Below are 20503 nucleotides of genomic sequence, written 5' to 3'. Positions count from 1 at the left end.
TTTTGATATTTCAATTTGATTTTAACAAAAAAATTTAATTTATGAAATATGGTATAATTAAAATAAAAGCTAAAAATAAACATAAGATAATTGTTACATTTTTATATAAATTGACATCACATGAAGAATATATGTTAAAAAATACTGAAACTGAATATAAACAGACTCATTGAATATTTTTGACTGGTAATTTAATAGCCAATATAAAGAAATAAAGAGTTTATAACAAAGGAATATGGTTAAACAGGGTTCCCACTCTATAATGAGATTGAAATTCAAGAACTTTCCAGGACTTTTCAAGGACCTCAACAAAATTTTCAAGGACCTTAATCTAAGACCAATTTTAAAAATTCTTCTCTTCTATTTTACTAGAAGCAACAATGCTTGTTGTGGCAATAATTAATTTCAAATATAATACCTAAATGCTTTGCCTATATAGAGAGAAGAGAGTATATGTATTATGGACTAAAATTTATATTTTTTTAAAAACAACCCTACTGGTTTTACATATTAATTCACAAAATCATTTTCAGCACAATCTATAACTAATGGTAATGAGGTGTTAATGGGGAAATCCTTTAATCCTGCGTATTTCCATGTGAAGGCTGCATGAAAGACAGAGCTAAATCTTAGGTATTCCATATTCCATGACTATTCCATAATCCCCTCCTCTATTAAACATCGTTTCTGAAATTATTCATCCATAATTTACACAACCTTCTCTAAATGTTATGCAGCAACAATTCTTTCTGAAAATAAAAATTAGAAGGAACATATCCCATTTTCACCATGTTTAAAAGCATTATTCGTTATGTGTAATCCACAACTGCCAATGAATATGACCTGGTGGGAATATTTCTCTTAATTCACACTGAAGCTTCTAATAGAATTTCCAATTGACATAGGGTCCATCCATGGATAATTGAAGTATTTTAGAGAGATTTTAACCATCATCCATGCATTTGTAAAAAGAGGACAAAATATTTTCTGCAGTTCCATGACCCATAAATTGGGAGGTAAGATACTTAGTGCAAACTTTATTATCAATTCCTTACCATAATGTCCATCTGCTTAAATTGTAGAGACTGATTTAACGTCTCATCAAAGAGTACAGTGTAGCAATCAACATTCTTCAGCTCATTTATTAGAATCCCTTTGAAGTATAGTGCCAATCCAAAGGAGCCCAAATAGGCTCACTTTGTGGCACTACAAAAAAATTGTCTCGCTATACAGCTATCAGCAAACATTTTGGAGAACAATTTATTAATCCCTTCACAGGAGTTACATGAATAATTACTAGTGATGCACTTCAGACTCCAGAGAATTTCAGCATCAAGCACATTCCTTTTGACCAGATAAGAAGACAAGGTTACCTCGGCCACTAAAGTCTCTGTTTCACTTGGGGCACACGATGTTGAAGGAGTATTTACACCAGATGAATTAGATGTTGATGTCTTTGGAAAAAGAGAAGTATTTACTTTTTTGTTTTACCTTTCTTTCATGTGTGACTTCAGAGCAGATTCTTCCATTTTTGCGATATCGATCTCCTTCATGCATAATCGGCACTTGGCTCTGAACTTCTTTTCGGGCATCGATAAAATCCATTCTTTATAAGCTTGATTATCCATCCATTGGGGATTAAAATAGCACTTCCCAGGCATAACTAGTCTAAACTACATAACACAAATACAAAGCCGTGCCTTTGCGAATACACTTTACAATAAAGTTTTGAAATGATGCAAACATAAGGACAAGTGCGGATGGTAAAACGGCAAATTTATTGAAAACTACAAGGTACATATTGTTACGAAATTCGAGAGTATTCCAGTTTCGATAAGAAAAAAGATCTAAGCATATGCGACAGAAGATGAAGTGGAGTCCCGCCCCGAACGCATTGATTGTCTGCTGTGCTCCGCGTGCTTGGCAGACACCAAGACGCTAGGCCCGGTTAGAAACGGTGGCGTTAAAAACCATGTGAGAGAGCTCAGGAACAAAACAGAAAGAACGAGAAAGATCCGCGGGTGTTTATAAAAAGGGCCGCCTGCAGTATTTAACAAATTCAAGGACCTATCAAGTTTTTCAAGGACCTAAGACGTTTTTCAAGCACTTTCAAGGACCTAAATATAGCACACAAAAAATTCAAGGACTTTCAAGGACTCTCAAGGACCGTGGGAACCCTGTTAAATGATATTTAGAAAAAAGAATTTAAAAAAAACAGGGTCAAAGATTATATTCTTTTATTTTCAAAAAGTTAATATAAAAACTAAACTTTAATTTTTTTCAAAAATTTTTTTCTTTCAAAAAATGAAGTAGAAATAACAAGAGAAATAGTTCACACTACCTTTTGTATATAAAAATAATTACTTATAATTATTTATTTTTTATTTATAATTTTGATTTATTATTAAATTATAAATACAAATATCATGTGTATCAGATATTAATATCATCATGTGTATCAAATATTGGTTTTGGATTTACCAATGAAAATAATGTTTTAAGTCATTAAACTTAATAATGCTTAATAATCAGACGACCTTTCTGGGACACAAACTTGACAGATTTTCATACTACATACTTTTCTAAAGGTATTGATTTACCAGCTAATCGCTGTTTTAAGCTTGGAACTTTCCTAAAACAGCACATAAAATAAACTGCTTAATATTTTTAAAATTCAAGAAAAATAATTTAAATGCTACGTTGCAGAAAAAAAGAGCTAAAGTTCCAAAATGAGATAAAATTATATTACTTTAAAAACTTATGATCATAAAAAGCTTTCCGCAATGATATTTAAATGTAGTCTTGTTTTATAAGCAAGACCTTTAATGGAAAATAAGAATAACCTAACATAGAATGGAAATTAAAAAAATAATTAACATAAGCACTTATTTTTGTAACTGCCTGAATAATTGCTTCATAATATATATTTCAGTTCTTAAACAATAGCCCTAACCAACTTAAATAATAGTGTTTTTAAACTTTACTATCAATTATAAATTGTTGATGACCACATAATCAATGATGAACAAGTAAGGATATGACGAAATAAACAACATTGCAAGTACATAAAATATACACAACAGCAGTAGTTTACTTTTCCTCAAACTTCTTTTATTTATAACACAGCTATAAAGGTATAATTGGAAGGCATATCAGCCTGGTAATTTATGAACATAAAAAACAAACAGAAAAAAATTAAATTCTAAAAATATTTTAATGTTTTTTTCAGTTTAAATTATTCAAATTTCAAATAATCACCGAACGCATGTTAACAAACAATATTTGAGAACAAATTTTTTTTTTTAAATAAAAAAAGATCATCAGAATCATGCTCCTCTAAATTACTTATGTCATTATGAGTGTCCTAAGAACCTGTTTGTATAATTAGAAAACATTTTTAATTATTTTAACATTTTTAATTATGCTTGTATAGTTCGAAATTTTTTTTAATTTTTTAATTCTTTAAAAAAAAAACAAAGATTAAGCAGTTTCAAGAAAATTCGAAAATATTATTCATTTATTAACAAAGATATCTAAGAAACTATGTAAGATGCAAGAATTCTAAATAGATTACATTTACAGATAAAGACAAGCATTTCTGTAATCATTACTAAAATAAATCTCACTCCACGATTTCTGAAATAGTACCTTGTAATTCTGTTTTTCCTTCTTCTACCATCATAAAGAGAATTGAAGCATGAACATAAGTATAAACCACCGGAGACCACTCTAATCTCAATATATCAGAGCATTTTGCTGCTTCTTTCCAATCACATTCAAAGCTAATCGAAATATAATAAAGTTTATCATATAAACAATGTATGTTCACAATTATAAAAGCAAGAAGGTAATTAATTCTGAATGTTACCGGTGGCACCACACCAATTCCCAATAACCAAGATAATGACATTTTTTACACTCTTGCTGAACATTAATAGACAGTTGATATGTGTCAATGGCCTAAATACCCAAAATGTAATTTTTAGTACAAGATGATAAATACTACCTACACTGGTGGACAAAATTAAATGATGGAAAGCATTTTCGCATATTTCTATGATGCTATATTCTTCTACGACGCACATTTTTATGACGCTATTTCTGGACGGTTATTGATATGGAGGGAACCTGGAACCCGATACCATCCCAGGAACATTATCGAAAGGGACCATTATGCTGGTGGAGGACTCATGGCTTGGGCAGGGATCATGCAAGATACCCGCACACCGCTCCTATGTGCTTGACAATTGATCCGTTAATGCCCAGAGGTACAGGTAGGAGAACCTAGAGCCCTATGCGCATTTTTTCAGGGACGCTGATGGCCCTGAGTTCATTTTTATGGAGGACAATGCGCGACCACATAGGGCTCTCATGGTTGATGAGTATCTGGAAAGCGAGGATATTCAACGAATGGATTGGCCAGCCAAATCCCCTGACCTGAATCCTATTGAACATGCTTGGGATGCTCTTGGGAGAGCTATAGCGATGCGCCAACCTCCCCCAGAACCATTCTGGAGTTCAAAATTCCTCTGGTGGAAGAATGGGAGGGTCTTCCACAAGTCCTCCTTAACTCCCTTATTAACAGCATGCATACTTGTTGTACATGCTGTCTGTTTGTCAGGGGTGAAAATACACCATACTAGAGGCAACACACACTCTACACGCCTCACTTTTATAGTCATCTTTTATCCTTAAGTTCAGACTACATTGGATTTATTGGCAATAGGTCTTGCCAGTGAATGGCACTTTCATTTTTGTTTCGCATACTTTATTATCATGGAATAAGCTATAACCATACCAAATTTCATTTATTTATATTTAGTATTTTTTTTAGATATTTGGGAAAATGTCTTCCATCTCTTAATTTTGTCGACCAGTGTATTTTAGATAATTTATCATCTATAATTATGTGAATAATAATAAGCATGATTAATTAAAAAATCTCAACTTCTGAAAGTAAGGAATATAAATATTAATAAAAATGATATAATGAAAAAATAATCATTAAAATGCATATTATTAAAAGTAACAACTAAAAGGAGAGTTATTTTAATAGGACATAATTATTTTTCACATCAGTAACTAAGAGTTGATAGAAAATAAAAGAAAAACTTGATATATCAGCAAAGCAGTGACTTATGTTTTTGCTTGTCTTCAACTTTGAGATAAAGGACTAAATTAAAACTTTGTTTTTTCATATTCCCAATTTTAGGCAAGAAGGAAAAATAGCTGATAGTAAAAATATGATTATTGATATAATCATTTGCTTGGGATTTTTCCTTAGTTCATGTTATCCTCTAAAATATAGTGCACTTAAGAATTCTAAATTATAGAGATTTAGTGTTGCAGTATCAATTTATGCAAAGTAACAGAATTGCTCAAATTACATACTTAATATTTTAGATTGGGGCAAAAGAACAGTAAATAACGATGAGAAATAAGAGCAAATCCACATACATTTATCTCAGGCATAAGAGTAGAAAAAAAATCTTAAATGACCTATCAACTAAAATCATTAAAAAAAAAAAAAAAAAACAATATTTGCGTAATAATTTGCGCAAAAGAAAACATTTAAATTATTTGCATACTTATTTAAAGCCTTTTTACTTTGTACTTAGACAGTCAAACAAACTGTTAACTTTCAAAAGTAAATTATGATTAAAGAGAATAAAATAATAACAGAGTAATAAAGTCTAAAGTTTAGAAAGTTGAAGCCAAAATCTGAAATATCTAGTGCATGTGTTCTATGGTGAATGGCCAATTTTATCTGTGACATATGCATGAATGCAATTATTTAACACCGTAAGTTTAAGTAAAACATTCTTAAATGAATGTAAATAAGACAATTCTCATATGAAATTACAATAAATTCACAGATCATTATTTAAAACGTAATTTAAATCATGAATTAATTGATAAATATACAAATGATTTACCTCATTAATTTGCCCTTTCTGCATTTTTATTCAGTCAGATAAGAAAATGAACAAAGCTGCCTAAATAAAGAACAAATTCTTACTATAAATTATAATTGTTTTTCAGCAAGAAAATCTTGTTTTATATAAATTATAATTATACAACAACATATTTTATTGTAACCAAAAAAATTAAAGTTAAAATTTTTAAATCATTTCTCAAATGTTAAAATAATTAAATGAGTGGGGAAAAAATTCTTGTTTCAAAAAAATATGCACACTTTATATGAAAAATAAAACATTTATGTAAAAAAAAAAAAAAAAGAAAAAAGAAAACAGGCAAAACCAATAGTTTTAAACATCACATGAATCACTGATATGAACAGAATACAAATATTCGTCGATTACAAAAAAAAAAGAAAGAAAAAGAAACTTTTTTTTAATGATTGATCAGCGATTTTATGAACTTATGATGATGAACTCTGAATCCTTCAGAAACTTCTGATTTTCCAAAAACATGTAATTATAATTTTAATATTAGTAAAAGAATTTTGGTTTAAAAAATTAAGTAGCTCTGTATTTTACACCAATTATTTCGTATAATCTGAGTTTTACTTTGTTTCAAAAATCAGAAAAAATAATTATTCAAAATTTAGAGTTTAAATTGTAAAACAGAAATATCCAAAAATTAAAAGTTGGATGAAAACTTACTTCTGAGTATCTGGAGAGCATTTCTTGTACTATTTTCTCTGATGTTTCTATATTGCCATCTCCACAGTCTGGAATAAACATCAATATTGAATTTTATAACTTCAAATTACATTGAATAAATGTTGTTCTGAAATAAAATCTGAAAGTATAAAACATTCAAAATAAAAACCTTACATATGGTCATATAAATGAATATAAACAAATCTTAAGGAAATTACAACTTTTTTAAAAAAATGCCAAATTTAAAAATTATATAGTATAACCAAAAGATTTTTTTTTTTTTTTAAGATTTAGAGTTGCATTTGTCATAATAAAGAAAATGAAATTTAAAATATACATAGTTAAACATGTTAGTATAAAAATGTGATACATTTTGAAATGCATGTAAAAGTGTTTAATATAGAGAATGGCCAAAAATAATGCTTCCTAAACTGAAAATTACATAAAAAGAGAGTTAAAGTCAGGTTAATATTACAAGCTACATTAATGTTATTCTTATATAGAACGTCACTCTTTGCGCAATTTTGATAAGAGAAAAATTTGAATTTCTAGGAGACCAAAATAGAAACATAAATTGAGCTAAAAAGGTAAAGCCCTCATAATCATAACTCAGGGTGGCCACTCAAATCATGTTTCAAATTCCCCTGATTTTTCCAGTAAAAATCTGACAATTTCCGGGTCAGCGTGTTTTTTTCCCTCCTGGAGTGTAGTACAAGAAAAGTGTCAATATTAGTGTATTAGTCAGTATAATAGCGTAGTATTTCATTTAAAATGTTATGTTTTAAATATATCATCTCGAATAGATGTGAAGGAAACAATATGTCTAGCTTGAAGAACGCTTTTAATGAATAAAATTTTTTTTATGTGTTAGATAGTTTTTGCACAAAATGTACCTAATAGCAATGACCCAAAGCAACTTTGGATAAGTACTGTTTAATATATTTTTATTAAGCAAAAGAAAATAATTCCACGTGATTAGAAACCAATAAATTTTTACATTTCTTTACTTTCAATATAGAGCCATTTTATACTTAATTTTATCCAGACAATGCTCTTTATAAAATTCACTGAAATAATTTTCTTTAAACCAATATCATAAGTCAAATGTTTAAATAAAATTGTTTATTTCAAATTAGCATTATTATTTTGAAAAATTTTTCAATTTCTTGTTGTACATTCTATAGAAAAAAAAAAACAAGATAAAATTCCTTAAATTTTATTCTTTTTTCTTTCTTTCTTATTAGAAATTAGAATATATTAAAAATTCCAATCTAACATAGTTTCCTAGTTCAGATGAGTTAAATAGTTTTGTTTTTACATCTGGGCAATTCCATGGTGTCAGAAAAAAATGTACATACATTTCTGAGAAAAACTATCCTATAAAACAAAAGTTTATAATCAAACTTTTACATTAAATATTTAGTATATCATAACTTATCAAAAAACAATTTGTTTTATAAAAACTGATTATTAACAGTTCAAATTAAATGGGTTAAATTGTTGCTGTCAGATGTGAATCGTGCAAAAGCAAAAATGATTACTAATTTGCAAAACTCTGAATTTGTTTGTAATTTAAATGTAAACTTGTCTGAATTTTGAAGCTGACATTTGAACAAAAAATTCTATGCAGTTGTTTGTGAAATAGGATACATAATTTATTTGAAATTTTTTACTTCTGTGCCAGACGTAAATTACTCAAATTGGATAGAAATTTAAGTCAATGCTAACCATTATAATGACTGAAAATTACTTTAATTTTAATCTTAATGCTACAAATATTATTTTTTAATTAAATAGCTTCTTTAAATTGTCTTCTATTTCCTGTTGGAATGGTCAGATTAATATGTTTTATAACATTTTCCACCTTATAAAAGTTAGTTAAAAAATCACTCATTTTAGCTATGCAACATATATTAACAACAATGTAATATATTAGCATCAATGTAATATATTAACATCAATGTAATATATTAACAGCAATATAAATAAAACTCATATTTAAGCAATATCATTTTAAAAAACATGGAATAAAAAACTTTTTTTTTAAATATGGGAAAAATTGTATACTGTATTGTTAGCAGCCTATAACAAATTTTTCTGGGCACAGGAAAAATTATAATCATAGCTTTATTTATTGCCTGCATAAAATTAAATAATCTTTTTGTAGCAGACAATATTAACCGATATGGCTTTTACTTCCATTTAGTGGCATAGCTAGCATTGAACAAGAAAGAACATATGTCCGGCTGTAGTATAAAAGATGGGTCAAATTTTTGGAATAAATTTTTATATGAATTCCCGAATAAATTTTTGTCTCTTTTTAATACCCCTTCTCCAGTTTTGTTGACCAATTACAGGCCCAATAAATAACTAATAATTTTTACCCCATTTACCTAAAGATTGAATAGGATGTGAGTTATTGTTGTAGTTTGCTATGCAAGTAGGTTTAATATTTTTCCCCCATAAAATTATTTCTCTTCTTTACTCAAAATAAATAAATAAATAACTATAGAATGTTCTGAAATTATTTTTTCTCTCAATACACACATGTTTCAAGCTCTAAGCAAAATGATTGATTTAAAATGTTCTAAATGAAATTTAATTGTTACTAAAAAAATTAAAACCGAGATGCTTATCTTTAAATAAATAAAATTAAATTAAAACTGAGATAGTTACCTTAAATAAATAAATTAAATTAAATTAAAAAAATATATTAAAACTTCATTGATCAATTTTAAGTTATAACATAAATAACTCAAAGTACAACATAGTTGCAAAAATCAGGTTACTGAGGTGAAATACATTATTTTAAATTAACCTTAAGGAATATTTATATTGTTTCTCTTCATATTTTACTTCATTTTATAAAGAAAAGGTGAAATAAAAGATGAAAATAAATAAAAAACAAATGCAATGAAAAAAAAAAGCAGTGGTGTCTGAGTGGTGTGTAAAAATAATTAACTATTAATTTAAAATAAACATATATATTATTATCAAATCTTGCTTTAAACAGAAATTTTTTTTTAATTATATTAAATCCTAGTGCTACAGTACAATTAATGATGTGTTTTGGTATAACATGAAAAACATCAAAAGTATATCTTGAGAAATTTTTTTGTAAATCAAAATAAGAAATGTTTCTACATATTTGTGCAAGATAACCTGTTTTGTTATAGTTTACTTTAATTATTATTCTTTCTATTTTCTCTTATTAGTGTGAATTCTTTTAAAAAAAACTGTACTTTGTTACAGATTCTCTTTCCATGGATGAAAATTTCAAATGATGTTGCCCTTCATTTAACAGCCTATGACTTATTGAAAACTGATATTTATAAGTTAAAAATCTTTATTTCTAAATCTTCAACTTTTTACCTTGGAAATAATACTTAGTTCACTTAATATTAAGTTTAAAATTTTGGTCATCTGGTTGCCCAACTTGAAACCTGTCCCTGTACAGTGCAGAACAAAAAAGCAAAGTCTTGTTTTCCTTCTTTCTAACAAACAAATATAAATAAAAAAAATTCCATTCTAAGTTTATATGTCATTTAACATGTTTTCCATACATTCCTTGGTTTCGGCAGCTTTACAGGGTAAAAGGAGAAACAATTTCAGAAATATCAAAATAAAATTTATCATGAAATCCAGAAAAAAATAATTTAATGGACAAAAGCTTTCAAAAAAAGATAAAAATCTTTTCAAGATTTCAATTTCATCTTTTTCTACTTTTCAAATTTTCAAGATAAAATCTCTAATTAAATTATGAACAATTATTTTTTGGAGAATTTTATAAAGTTAAAAATACTAAAACATTTTGAATAATTTTGTTAAAAGAAAAAAATACTCCGAAAGTATCGGAACAAACTTGAACAATTAATGAATTCAGCCCACAGATTAAAAGAAGATTTAAAGAAAAAAAAATTAAACGCTACTTTTATAAACAGAAGCAAATATCCTAATCCTTTCTTCCACATTTTTGCCTTTCTTAAACTGCATAGTCCCATAATCTCCAAAGAGGAAAAAGATTTCTCCATTCATTTCCCAACACAAAAGAGTTTGCAATGGTATTCCAGTTTCGCAGGAATTTTAATGAAGAGAATTTTAATGCAAGAAAAGTATTACTGAGTTGATGATATTTCAACTTTTTTACGATAAATTTACGTCTAAATAAGCGTGGATGTAATGGATGGTAAAATAATTTTAATTAAGAGAAAAATTCCAGCTTTTCTTTGGAATTCCCTGATTTTTCCAGGTCTTAATCCAAATTTCCCTGACTTTTCCAGTTTTTTTCCAGTATAAAAAAATTCCCTCATAATTCCAGGTTTTCGAGGTGGGTGGTCACTCTGGTTTGAGTCCCATTGCGGCCAGATTAACAGTGGGAGGTTTTAGTGGTTTTCTTCGCCGTGTAACGCAAATGCGGTTTAGTTTTATCAAAAAAAGTCCTCGATGGAGGCAATTTCCCCCTATACTTGGTATCTTGTTTTCTGGATTGGGCGCAAAATTACAAATCTACGTAGTTGAACATTGATAGTCGTAAATCCAAAACTGGATCTGCTGTTTCATGACTGTATCAAATGACAATATAAAATAAAATTGTCAAGGAGGAATCACGATGGCGCAGCGGAAAAGAAATTCCCCTCGCAATGAGGTGTCCCGGGTTCAATGATTGGTCTATGTGGGTTTTACTCCCGGTTTGCACCGACCAGAAAGTTAAGTGTAAGATTATCACTGTTAATGGGTCAAGGGTTAAAATCGTTGGGCTAATCATATAAGGTTTTCTGTTTAGGTAAAAAAAAATATTTAACATTTATTGTCATTTATTGGAACTTCGGGAAGCATGTTGAAAATATCTTTTAAACAGTTAACAAAAACAGCAAAAATATCACATTTGGAACAAAAAGTTACTTATTACTATATTGTACTAAATCCTTTCTTCATAAAATGGGAAACATATAAATAATAGTAATTAAATAAATTTATCAAGCCTCTGATTGAAAGTATAATGACATTCTGTTAACAAACAGTTCTGTAAACCTATTTCTTGAATAAACAAATATGTAATATATGAAGCATATTTTTCTCATTTGTAATGTGTACCAATGTTATGGAGTAAAAAATATTTTTTCTTTTACATAAAATTTTAAATTTTTTTACAATTTTTACAGACAATTTCAATCTTAAATTTCATATTACAATTTTTAAATAATGTCAATCATGCAATATACAATGTAATTTTTTTTCCTAAGTGTGATATAAAAAATTTTAGGATAGTTTTCGGTATTCAAAGTACAAATCGAAGATTAGGTTAAGCCGAATAATATACTGCAGGGAACAATACTCAGCTACTTTTTTTAAACTTCTAAATTAATACCAATTTATTTTAAGATCGTCAATAAATTATTGTATTACGAATTAAAATGCCTATTAAATCTTTGAATGAGCGAAATGCTATAAACAAAAAAATGAAGAATATTTTTATCAATGCAAATTGATAAAAATAAAAAAAAAGCATGAATCAACTAGTATTATTCATTTATTGAATTCTATCACAGATAAAATTTTGGAAGGGGAATAATGTGGCGTAACTACCACTACAAATATCAAATACCAAAGCACTAGTATATAAGACTTGTTAACTTGAATCTATCTTGAGGTACCTTCTGATAGATGACATAGTCTACTAAATAAATTTACTTCAGTATCTCATGAACTTAACTACTATCCTCGATAACAACAACTGGAGAAAAAGATATAATTTTGAAATATATAAGATCCTTAATAGTGATGATATCATTAAATCTATTAAACTAAGTAGAATGAGATGGGCTGGGCATGCAGTGAGAATGAGCCCAGAACGTACAGCATAAAGAGTCTTTATTGTAACCCCCTCCAATAAAAGGCCAAGAGGAAGGCCTAAAAAGGGATAGAAAGATGGTGTAGATGAGGATTTTGCCATCCTAAAAGTAAAGAACTGGAAATCAATTGCTGGGAGAAGGGCAGAATGGGAAAAGCTTCTGAGTAAGGCCCAAGCTCACAAAGAGCTGTTGTGCCAATACTGATGCTTGATTTAATGATCCAATATTATATAGACATAATTTTATTTCCTAGCGACGTTATTGAAATTTAAAATAACTTTTATGTCTGGAAAAATGAGTACTTACATCATATTTACTCCGTTAATCACAAAGCTATGGGACTAGTAAAAATAGGAGTCTTTATTACTTAAAATTGGAAAAAAATTTCTAAAATAATTCTACCAAAATAAGTGAACATGAAAATATTTAGAGTAAAGCTGTTAATTGTTTCAAAAGTTATAGAAAAATTTAGATATTTTAAGTTCAATGTGAGCTTTTGAAGCTATCTTGAATTTACAGAAGAGGTCAGAGTGGTACAAAACTTAAACTATGCTATCTAGACAGGGAGGTGTAGTTTCTGATGAATTTGTTCATGTCAATAGAACCAAAAGTTTAATAGTTAATATGATTTAATGAAGAAAAAAACAATACAAATTTAGACTGATAAATATTTAAGCATCAGACGCTGCTGTCTGAGCAAGTCAGGTAATGTTTCGTAAGTTTCCTTTATTCTAAATTGAACATGATCAAAAGAAAATAAATAATTAAAAATGTTGTTTTCAAATCCGAACCAAGTAGTTGGCGCCAGAACAGAATTTGAAGACATTCAAATAGTCAATGATGAAATAATAATTTCTCTCAAAAGACAAGAGCTTTAAATGCTTTGTATTTTAATTTGCACTTTTCAACGCTTAGCTGTCAAGCGAAGTTATGTATTTTTTCATGTGCTTTTTTTTAAAGTAATATCAAAAAAGGCAAGACCCAAAAACCTAGATTTTAAAATTTAGAAGTAATAAGAAAATAAGAGAGAAAAGAAATAAGTGTGTAAAAAAATACAATTTTACACATTTGTGTGCTTAAAATTGCTATTAAATAGGTCCTGCATATTGTTTTGTTCTGAATATGATTTAAAAAAAAGCCAAGAATACAAAACTAAAAGTTTACGTATAAAAACCTTTAAATTACTATTTATCTAAAAAAAATTAATTAATATGCATCAGATATAAAAACAAGTAAAGGTATTGAAGTTTGAAAGTTTCATAGTTTGGAAGTTATAAGGGTTTTTATATGCAAATAGGTTTAACTAAACATATTTACTTTTTGTGCACAGGTTTGGATTTAGCAATTTTTATTGTACTATGATCATTTTAAGTACTCAACGAACTTTTCCAGGGTGTGTAGCCAAACATCTCAAAAATAAGTGAAAAAAGTACTTTTTAAGCACTCAAAAAATATTTTTAAGCCCTATATACTTTCACAAAATGTGAAATAATTTTTAAAGACCTTACATGATCCAGATAAAATAACTAGTTTCTAACAAAGAACTCCAAATTTTAAAATTATTATCATCCTCATTACTTTTCCCCATATCTCATAAGGATAGATCCCATATCTTGTAAAGATAGGAACACAAATCCACAACTTTCTTCCAGTTGGCATTCTAAGTAATATAATCATGCAGTACCTGCCTATTTTACAATACCTAGACACTTTAATAGCTGCAGACATTTTAAAATAGCTGCAGCTGTTTGGAAGTTAAAAGGGTGCATTAAAACTTTAACTTTACTGAGCACTATGTATATATACTGTATTAGTTTATTTCGTTATATAGAAGCTCCCCTGATTTTGATGTACTTTAATTTAGGACAAAATAAACATATGCCAAACATTTAAATGGTTTAATAATATCTGACTCTTATTAAATAAAAATTATCCATTAAAAGTTATACATTTAATTAGTATTTGAATACAGACTTATAAGTTTAGAAATCTAACAAAAAGTTTTTATAAAAAAAATTTAGGGTAAGTCAATTTTCAAATAAACTTTTCTTTTGAAGGTAGATATTTTTTGCAAAATAAGCTTGTTTAACTAGTAAAGTACATGATTATTATAATTTTATGTTGGAATATTTTCTTAATATTTCATTTAAAATCATATGATCGATTATCTTGACTTGAAAAATAGTAGACTGCACTTGAGAAAAAATAAATTAAAATGTAGGAAAACAGAATATGTCATACAATACAGGCTTTATAGTGAGCTAAGGAAAAATTTAAGAAAAAATAAGAAAATTATTTTGAACAGAAGACATATGTTAGACTACTTTTAAAAAAGACAAAGGGCAAACTAAAAAACATATAATTTGGTCTACAGAAATATATAAAAAAATAATTTATTGATTTGTAAAAAATTAATTTGATTTTCTGTGTTTTATGCTTGTTTCAAAATTGAAAGTTTTTCCTGATATTTCAGAATCAATAAAACTCAGAGTTAATGACTCATATCAAACAGGTAAAATTCAAACATATATAGCTAACAATTCAGATTATTCTCATCTTGAATCATATAACAGTATTTGTAGAGTAAATAGAAATAATCATTTTAATGTAAATTAGACATATGCATATTTTTTAGTACAAATCTATTTTTAGAGTAATGATGGTTAATGTATAAATGTAATTTTTAGTAATGAAAAGCAAAAAAAAAAAAATAATAATAATTAAAAAGAAATAGCAAATATAATGTATGCTTTTCAACAAAGCTTTTAAAATAAAAGAGGAATTATTAATAGAAAATTTGAGAAACTTCACAATAAAAAGGAAATTTTATAAGAAAAAATAAATCCAATTCTTTAACAATTGCAGCAGGCCTTAAAGTTCATCAAAATATTATGAACAAAACAGTAATTTAAGCACAGTTGCTGGAGAAAATAATTTTAACAAAATAATTTTATAAATCATAAATGAATTCATACTTTTAAAATATGCTTAAAAATGCAGTTAATTATATTATTTTAACTAAACTCTTTTCAGAAATTAAATAGTTATAATTCATAATTAAGGAAGCTTTTTTAATGCTTCATACACCATATGACAAATATTAGGCACAGTCATTAAATGTAGCAACAGCTACTTCATAAAATTTATTTGATGAAACTAAAAATGATTATCAAAAAGGCATTGTAAATTTCAATGGCATATGGTCCATTTTTGGCCTACAACATATTATAGTTAAAATAAAGATATTGACGGCATTTACAGTTTTGGATACTTCTGCAATATTAGAGAAAGTTTTTCAATTTTTGGGGCACATTATTTGTTTCTGGAAGGTAATTTTTCCTGGAAGGTACAGTCTGGAAGTACAGTCTGGTTTTTTTCTGGAAGGTACAGTCTATTTAAATATGAATCTAAACCCTCTAAATCTAGCCTTTTGTGAAAGTTTATTTATGAACAATGTTTAATGGTGCACATGTATCAAAACAAATTTTCTTTCTTCAGTCTTTTGTTATTTTAGATCTTCATATTAATTTTAAAGTATAATGGAAATTACATCTCATTTTTTTCAAGTATTTAAATACAAGTGTATGTTATATGAAAGTTCAGAAAAGAAACCATGTCTCAGATTAAAATTTTTATTTAATTACAAAGGATTTATTTATTTCATTGTAAGAGCATTTATGGGCATTTTTTATTAACAGAAAATTACTTTTAGAAATAACAGAAATGATTTGGTCATTTTTCTAAACTCTAAAAGGGAGTATGACACTGGATTAAAAAAAAAAAACAATCGAAAAAAGTCATGTTAGTATACAACCGTGAAATGAGTCAAAAACAAGCAAAAAAAAATTTCAAGAAATTTCCTTCAACAAAATCATACCTCTTTTTTGCCTATGTTCAGATCTATATAATTTTCTGTTAATCAGATATTCTGTTATTATTACAATAAAAAATTATTATTTATAAACTGCTTACATACATTCTATACTTCCCCCCAAAAAATTTTTTACTATCTCAAGCAAAAAGGGAGTGAAAGACTATACGAGGACTTACAATAACTGAGAAATATATACGAGAATCAAAGTCATATCCAAACAAGGGCTAGGGGGAGGACGATTTCATAACGTTAAAAACTTTGAGTGAGGACAGCAAAATAGAAAGGAGGGAAATATTGATGAAGATAGTGAAGATTTTTTTCACCTCTCTGTTTGACATGTTTCACAGGTTACATTTTCTACAAAATTTTGAAACATTCCTTGTGAATGATTATAACCCAATGTGACAATTTAGTGTGATTGCCACAGACCTCTAATATCATACAATAAATTACAAATTTTATTAAACTTTGAGTTAATACCATTATTGATTACATTTTAAAATGATTTTGTACACTTAAAAATTTAAACGTTTTTACCGTTTTAGAATGAATGATTTTAAAATTATATGTGATTAAAATGCATGCTAAGTTTCAAAAACCATTTTCCTGGCATGGCACCAGCGATCTTTTCAATAATTACTGTTGTAAAATTGCATACATGTCTGTCTGATTTTTTATTTCTTAACTGCTAAAGACCTTTCTGAACAAGGAATGATTTCCAAAATATTTTTTAAAAATAAGTTTTTCAGACAAATTTTTGTTTACCAATTAAAAACTCTTGCCCTACAAGATTAAGAGTGTTTTCGGAAATTCTTTTACAAAGGAAAATAAATAAAATCCAGTGCAGCAAACATGAAAGTTATAATTTTAAATGCTATAAAATTTCAAAATCCATAGAAAATTACCTAATGTGCATTGCATAAACCAATAAACAGAGCACCCTGAATAACTTTTTATCTAATGATCAGATCTTCATATTCTAGGACTCAATAGTTTGAGTGGGTGACCTCAAATATGCTAAATTATTTGAGCAGATAATATTTTAGGTCACAAAATCAGACACATAAACATACTTTCTCTGAACAAACACACCCTTTTTCAGACGAATTAGAATTATTTACCCCCTAAATGAAGGGGAATATTTCTCGCTATCTCGGAAATATGGTCACTAAAGTTTGATCAGGAGAGCAGTCTAAATTTGGACCCTTAATGTTAATTTTACTATTTGCATATTTCCCCATAGGAACAGAAATTGTTATGCAAATTAAAAAATTGTTGGACGCAATTATAAAATCCGTTTAGACACAGATAATTCCATGCAAAAAATAAATTTTAGCAAGTATTTACTACTTTTTATTATTTTATTTAATAGTCAAGAAACTTATGAATTGTAAGGTATACAGTTATTTGCATTAATTTAAAGAATGTAATTTTAAAAGCCAAACAAGGCAGTGAAATCGGTCCAATGGTTTCCGAGAAATCCTCCTCTGAAAATTTTGTATTTTTAAAATTCGATTTCTCAGGAACCATTTGACCAAATTTGCTCAAATGTTGTAATTTGCAATTCAAAAATACATTCTTAAAAACAATGTAAAAAATTGCATGTCTTAATGTTAAATTTTTTTCCAATTATTATTAAATAAAGTAATAAAAATTTATAAATATTCCCTAAATATTATTGCTTACACGGACTTATCTAAGGCTAAACGAACTTTATAACTGCGAGCAAATTTTTTCCTTTTTTCACTTAAAACTTTCTCCAGATATGGCGAATTAAGCAAAAAGGTAAAATATTAAGGGGTTCAAATCTTTGGAGCGTTCTCTTGTCAAACTATTGAGACCATATTGTGGGTACCCCCAATAATTTTGGGGGACAGAAATTTTAATTCATCGAAAAAGATATGTTTATTTAGAGAAAGTACATTTTTGTGTCTTATTTCATAATTTAAAATATCATTTGCACTAATTAATTAGCATAATTGAAGTCCCTTTTTGAAGTCATTAAGATTAACCCCTAGAATGTGAAGATCTGAATCATCAAATCAAAAATTATTCAGGGTGGTTTGTCTTTTATTTTGCGCACTGCAATCTACAGTAATTTTTCAAATATTAAAAAATTAGATTACAATTGCTTTATATTTCCATTAACTGTGACTCTTCTTCATATTGACATTTTGTCCCATTTTCATAATTAGCATAAAGAATGCAGACTAAGAATACTCAAATGGTGAACTAACAGTTGTTCTGTCTTTGTGAAAGCGAAAGAAAAAAAATTCAGAACATTTTTTTTGCAAAGTATTTATATACCAAACTATTAAAAAAAAAAAAAAAAAAAAAAAAAGCAAATTTTGATTAACTTAAATACATTAAAAGTGAATTTTATAGCAAAAGAATTACACAATATACTATTTTTAATTTCAAAACTTTGTTTAGTCAGATAGTTTAACAGTATCCAGTATAATTCCATTAATGGAGTACTGAACAATTCATAAGATTTAGAGATCAAAACATATACAATTTTACAGTGCTGTTACATTGAAATAAAAAAATAAATAATCAGTATCAATCTGTTAACATTTTCTCATACCAATGTTTAATTAAATTTTATAATAGAGTTCAAGACTTCCTTAACACATAGACACGTATTTACAGTGAAATCACCTTCACGCCATGAGTAAAGTGTATTCTGCTTCCAATGATATTTTAATAACGTGAGTCTCTGGAGATCACGAGAATAATATATCGCTCTGTGTGTTTCCATAGTATCATGTCTGTTTATTTGTGTCCGTTGCTTCTTATCTCGCCACTTTACACAATCAGTTCGGATCAATGAGGAATATTACTTAAAATCTTTACTCTAACTAGTAAAACTTTCGAAAAGAAAATGGAAAACTTATTTCTTAGCGAGTCAAATAGAAGTGAAGAAGAAAGCTTTTATGAGGCTCACAATAATTTCCTTTAATAAATCATTTTTGTACTACTTTTATAAAAATTCGGTGGTTTTGTTACGTCCTGTGAAATATCTTTTCAAATACATACGAATATCCTTCACAAAGAGTTAAATAAGCGTCACCCCAATATGGGTGACGTGGTCTGATCAGAAACCAAGCTGATATCTGAATATGGGTGATGAGGCAGTCAACATATTAAACAAATAAGTTTAAAGTAGGGTTTCTTAATACAAATCTTGAAACAAAAGCGCAGTGAATGTGTTTCTTAACACTTTTGTGCAAAAGTAATTTAGTGGATAATACCTCAATTTCCCATTTGAAAATGTTACGACATGATAAGTATTGATTATTTTTTAAATTAGATGAAAGAGATAAATCAATATAACTTTTAAAACTACAAAAATCAACACTTTAATGTTTGTTATTGTATTTGCATAAATAAGTTTATGGACCGCGAATTATTTACCATAAAAATTTGATACTACATAAGATTTATTGAGTATCTTTCTTAAAAGTGACTGCATTCCTAAATAATTTGAAACAAAGTATCCTGCAGGTAAGGTTGTATGACTTAATAGTGTATATAAGTTAGTGGTTCATAAATTTGAACCATCGAATAGTGTGCGTTTTAAAAGATGCTGGATTGAAAATTCAATTTTTTCAAAATAATTTAACCATTCCCAAAATAATAGAAAATTCAAACTCTCTTATGGGCAGTTCAGTAATTATAAACATGATTTGTATTTGTAAAAAAATGGAATATTCTGAACACACAAAAATCAGGAATATCATGACAAAGTAGATAAAAATCAGGACAATATATGATCAAAAATATCAAGAATATCAGGACAACTAAGAACCCTGAGATGTTCCAAACTCTTAATAGTTATAAAAATAGCATATTATTCATTAAAAAGCATTATTTTGTTCAAGACTTTAAAAGAAAGAAAATCAAGCAAATATTTGACCTTTCCAGCAGGATACACCTTTCAAGTATCATGATCATAAAAAGGGAAGAGAATGCCAGAAGGAGTATCAGAGGAGTGTCCAAATTGTGCTGAAAACATAAACATTTTTTAGTTGACAATTCAAACATTATTAATGAACTTTTTAAGGTGAAATATTTTATAGGAGGTGAGGGTTTGGTTATGTGTGTTAACATACACCCTTCCGGTGGTTAGTTTTGGAGAGATACATTTC

The 20503-nt window shown here is 27.7% G+C and overlaps 1 protein-coding gene across 1 annotated transcript in view; it reads right to left on the bottom strand.

The window, feature by feature from the left end:
* Positions 1 to 2552: 2552 nt before the first annotated feature.
* Positions 2553 to 20503, bottom strand: part of LOC147806884 (tetratricopeptide repeat protein 39B-like) — a 36605-nt gene continuing 18654 nt past the window's right edge. The window contains exons 3-6 of the mRNA XM_087167373.1: positions 6627 to 6694; positions 3869 to 3960; positions 3649 to 3782; positions 2553 to 2632 (exon numbers count right to left, since the gene is read on the bottom strand). Of these exons, the coding sequence (XP_087023499.1) occupies positions 2616 to 2632; positions 3649 to 3782; positions 3869 to 3960; positions 6627 to 6694 (311 nt within the window). The 3' untranslated portion in view covers positions 2553 to 2615. The remainder of the gene's footprint in view (positions 2633 to 3648; positions 3783 to 3868; positions 3961 to 6626; positions 6695 to 20503) is intronic.

Source organism: Parasteatoda tepidariorum, chromosome 7 (assembly GCF_982258835.1).
Source record: "Parasteatoda tepidariorum strain Cologne lab strain chromosome 7, Ptep-v5.0, whole genome shotgun sequence".
Classification (NCBI taxonomy): domain Eukaryota; kingdom Metazoa; phylum Arthropoda; class Arachnida; order Araneae; family Theridiidae; genus Parasteatoda; species Parasteatoda tepidariorum.
This window is presented reverse-complemented; position numbering and strand designations above follow the sequence as displayed.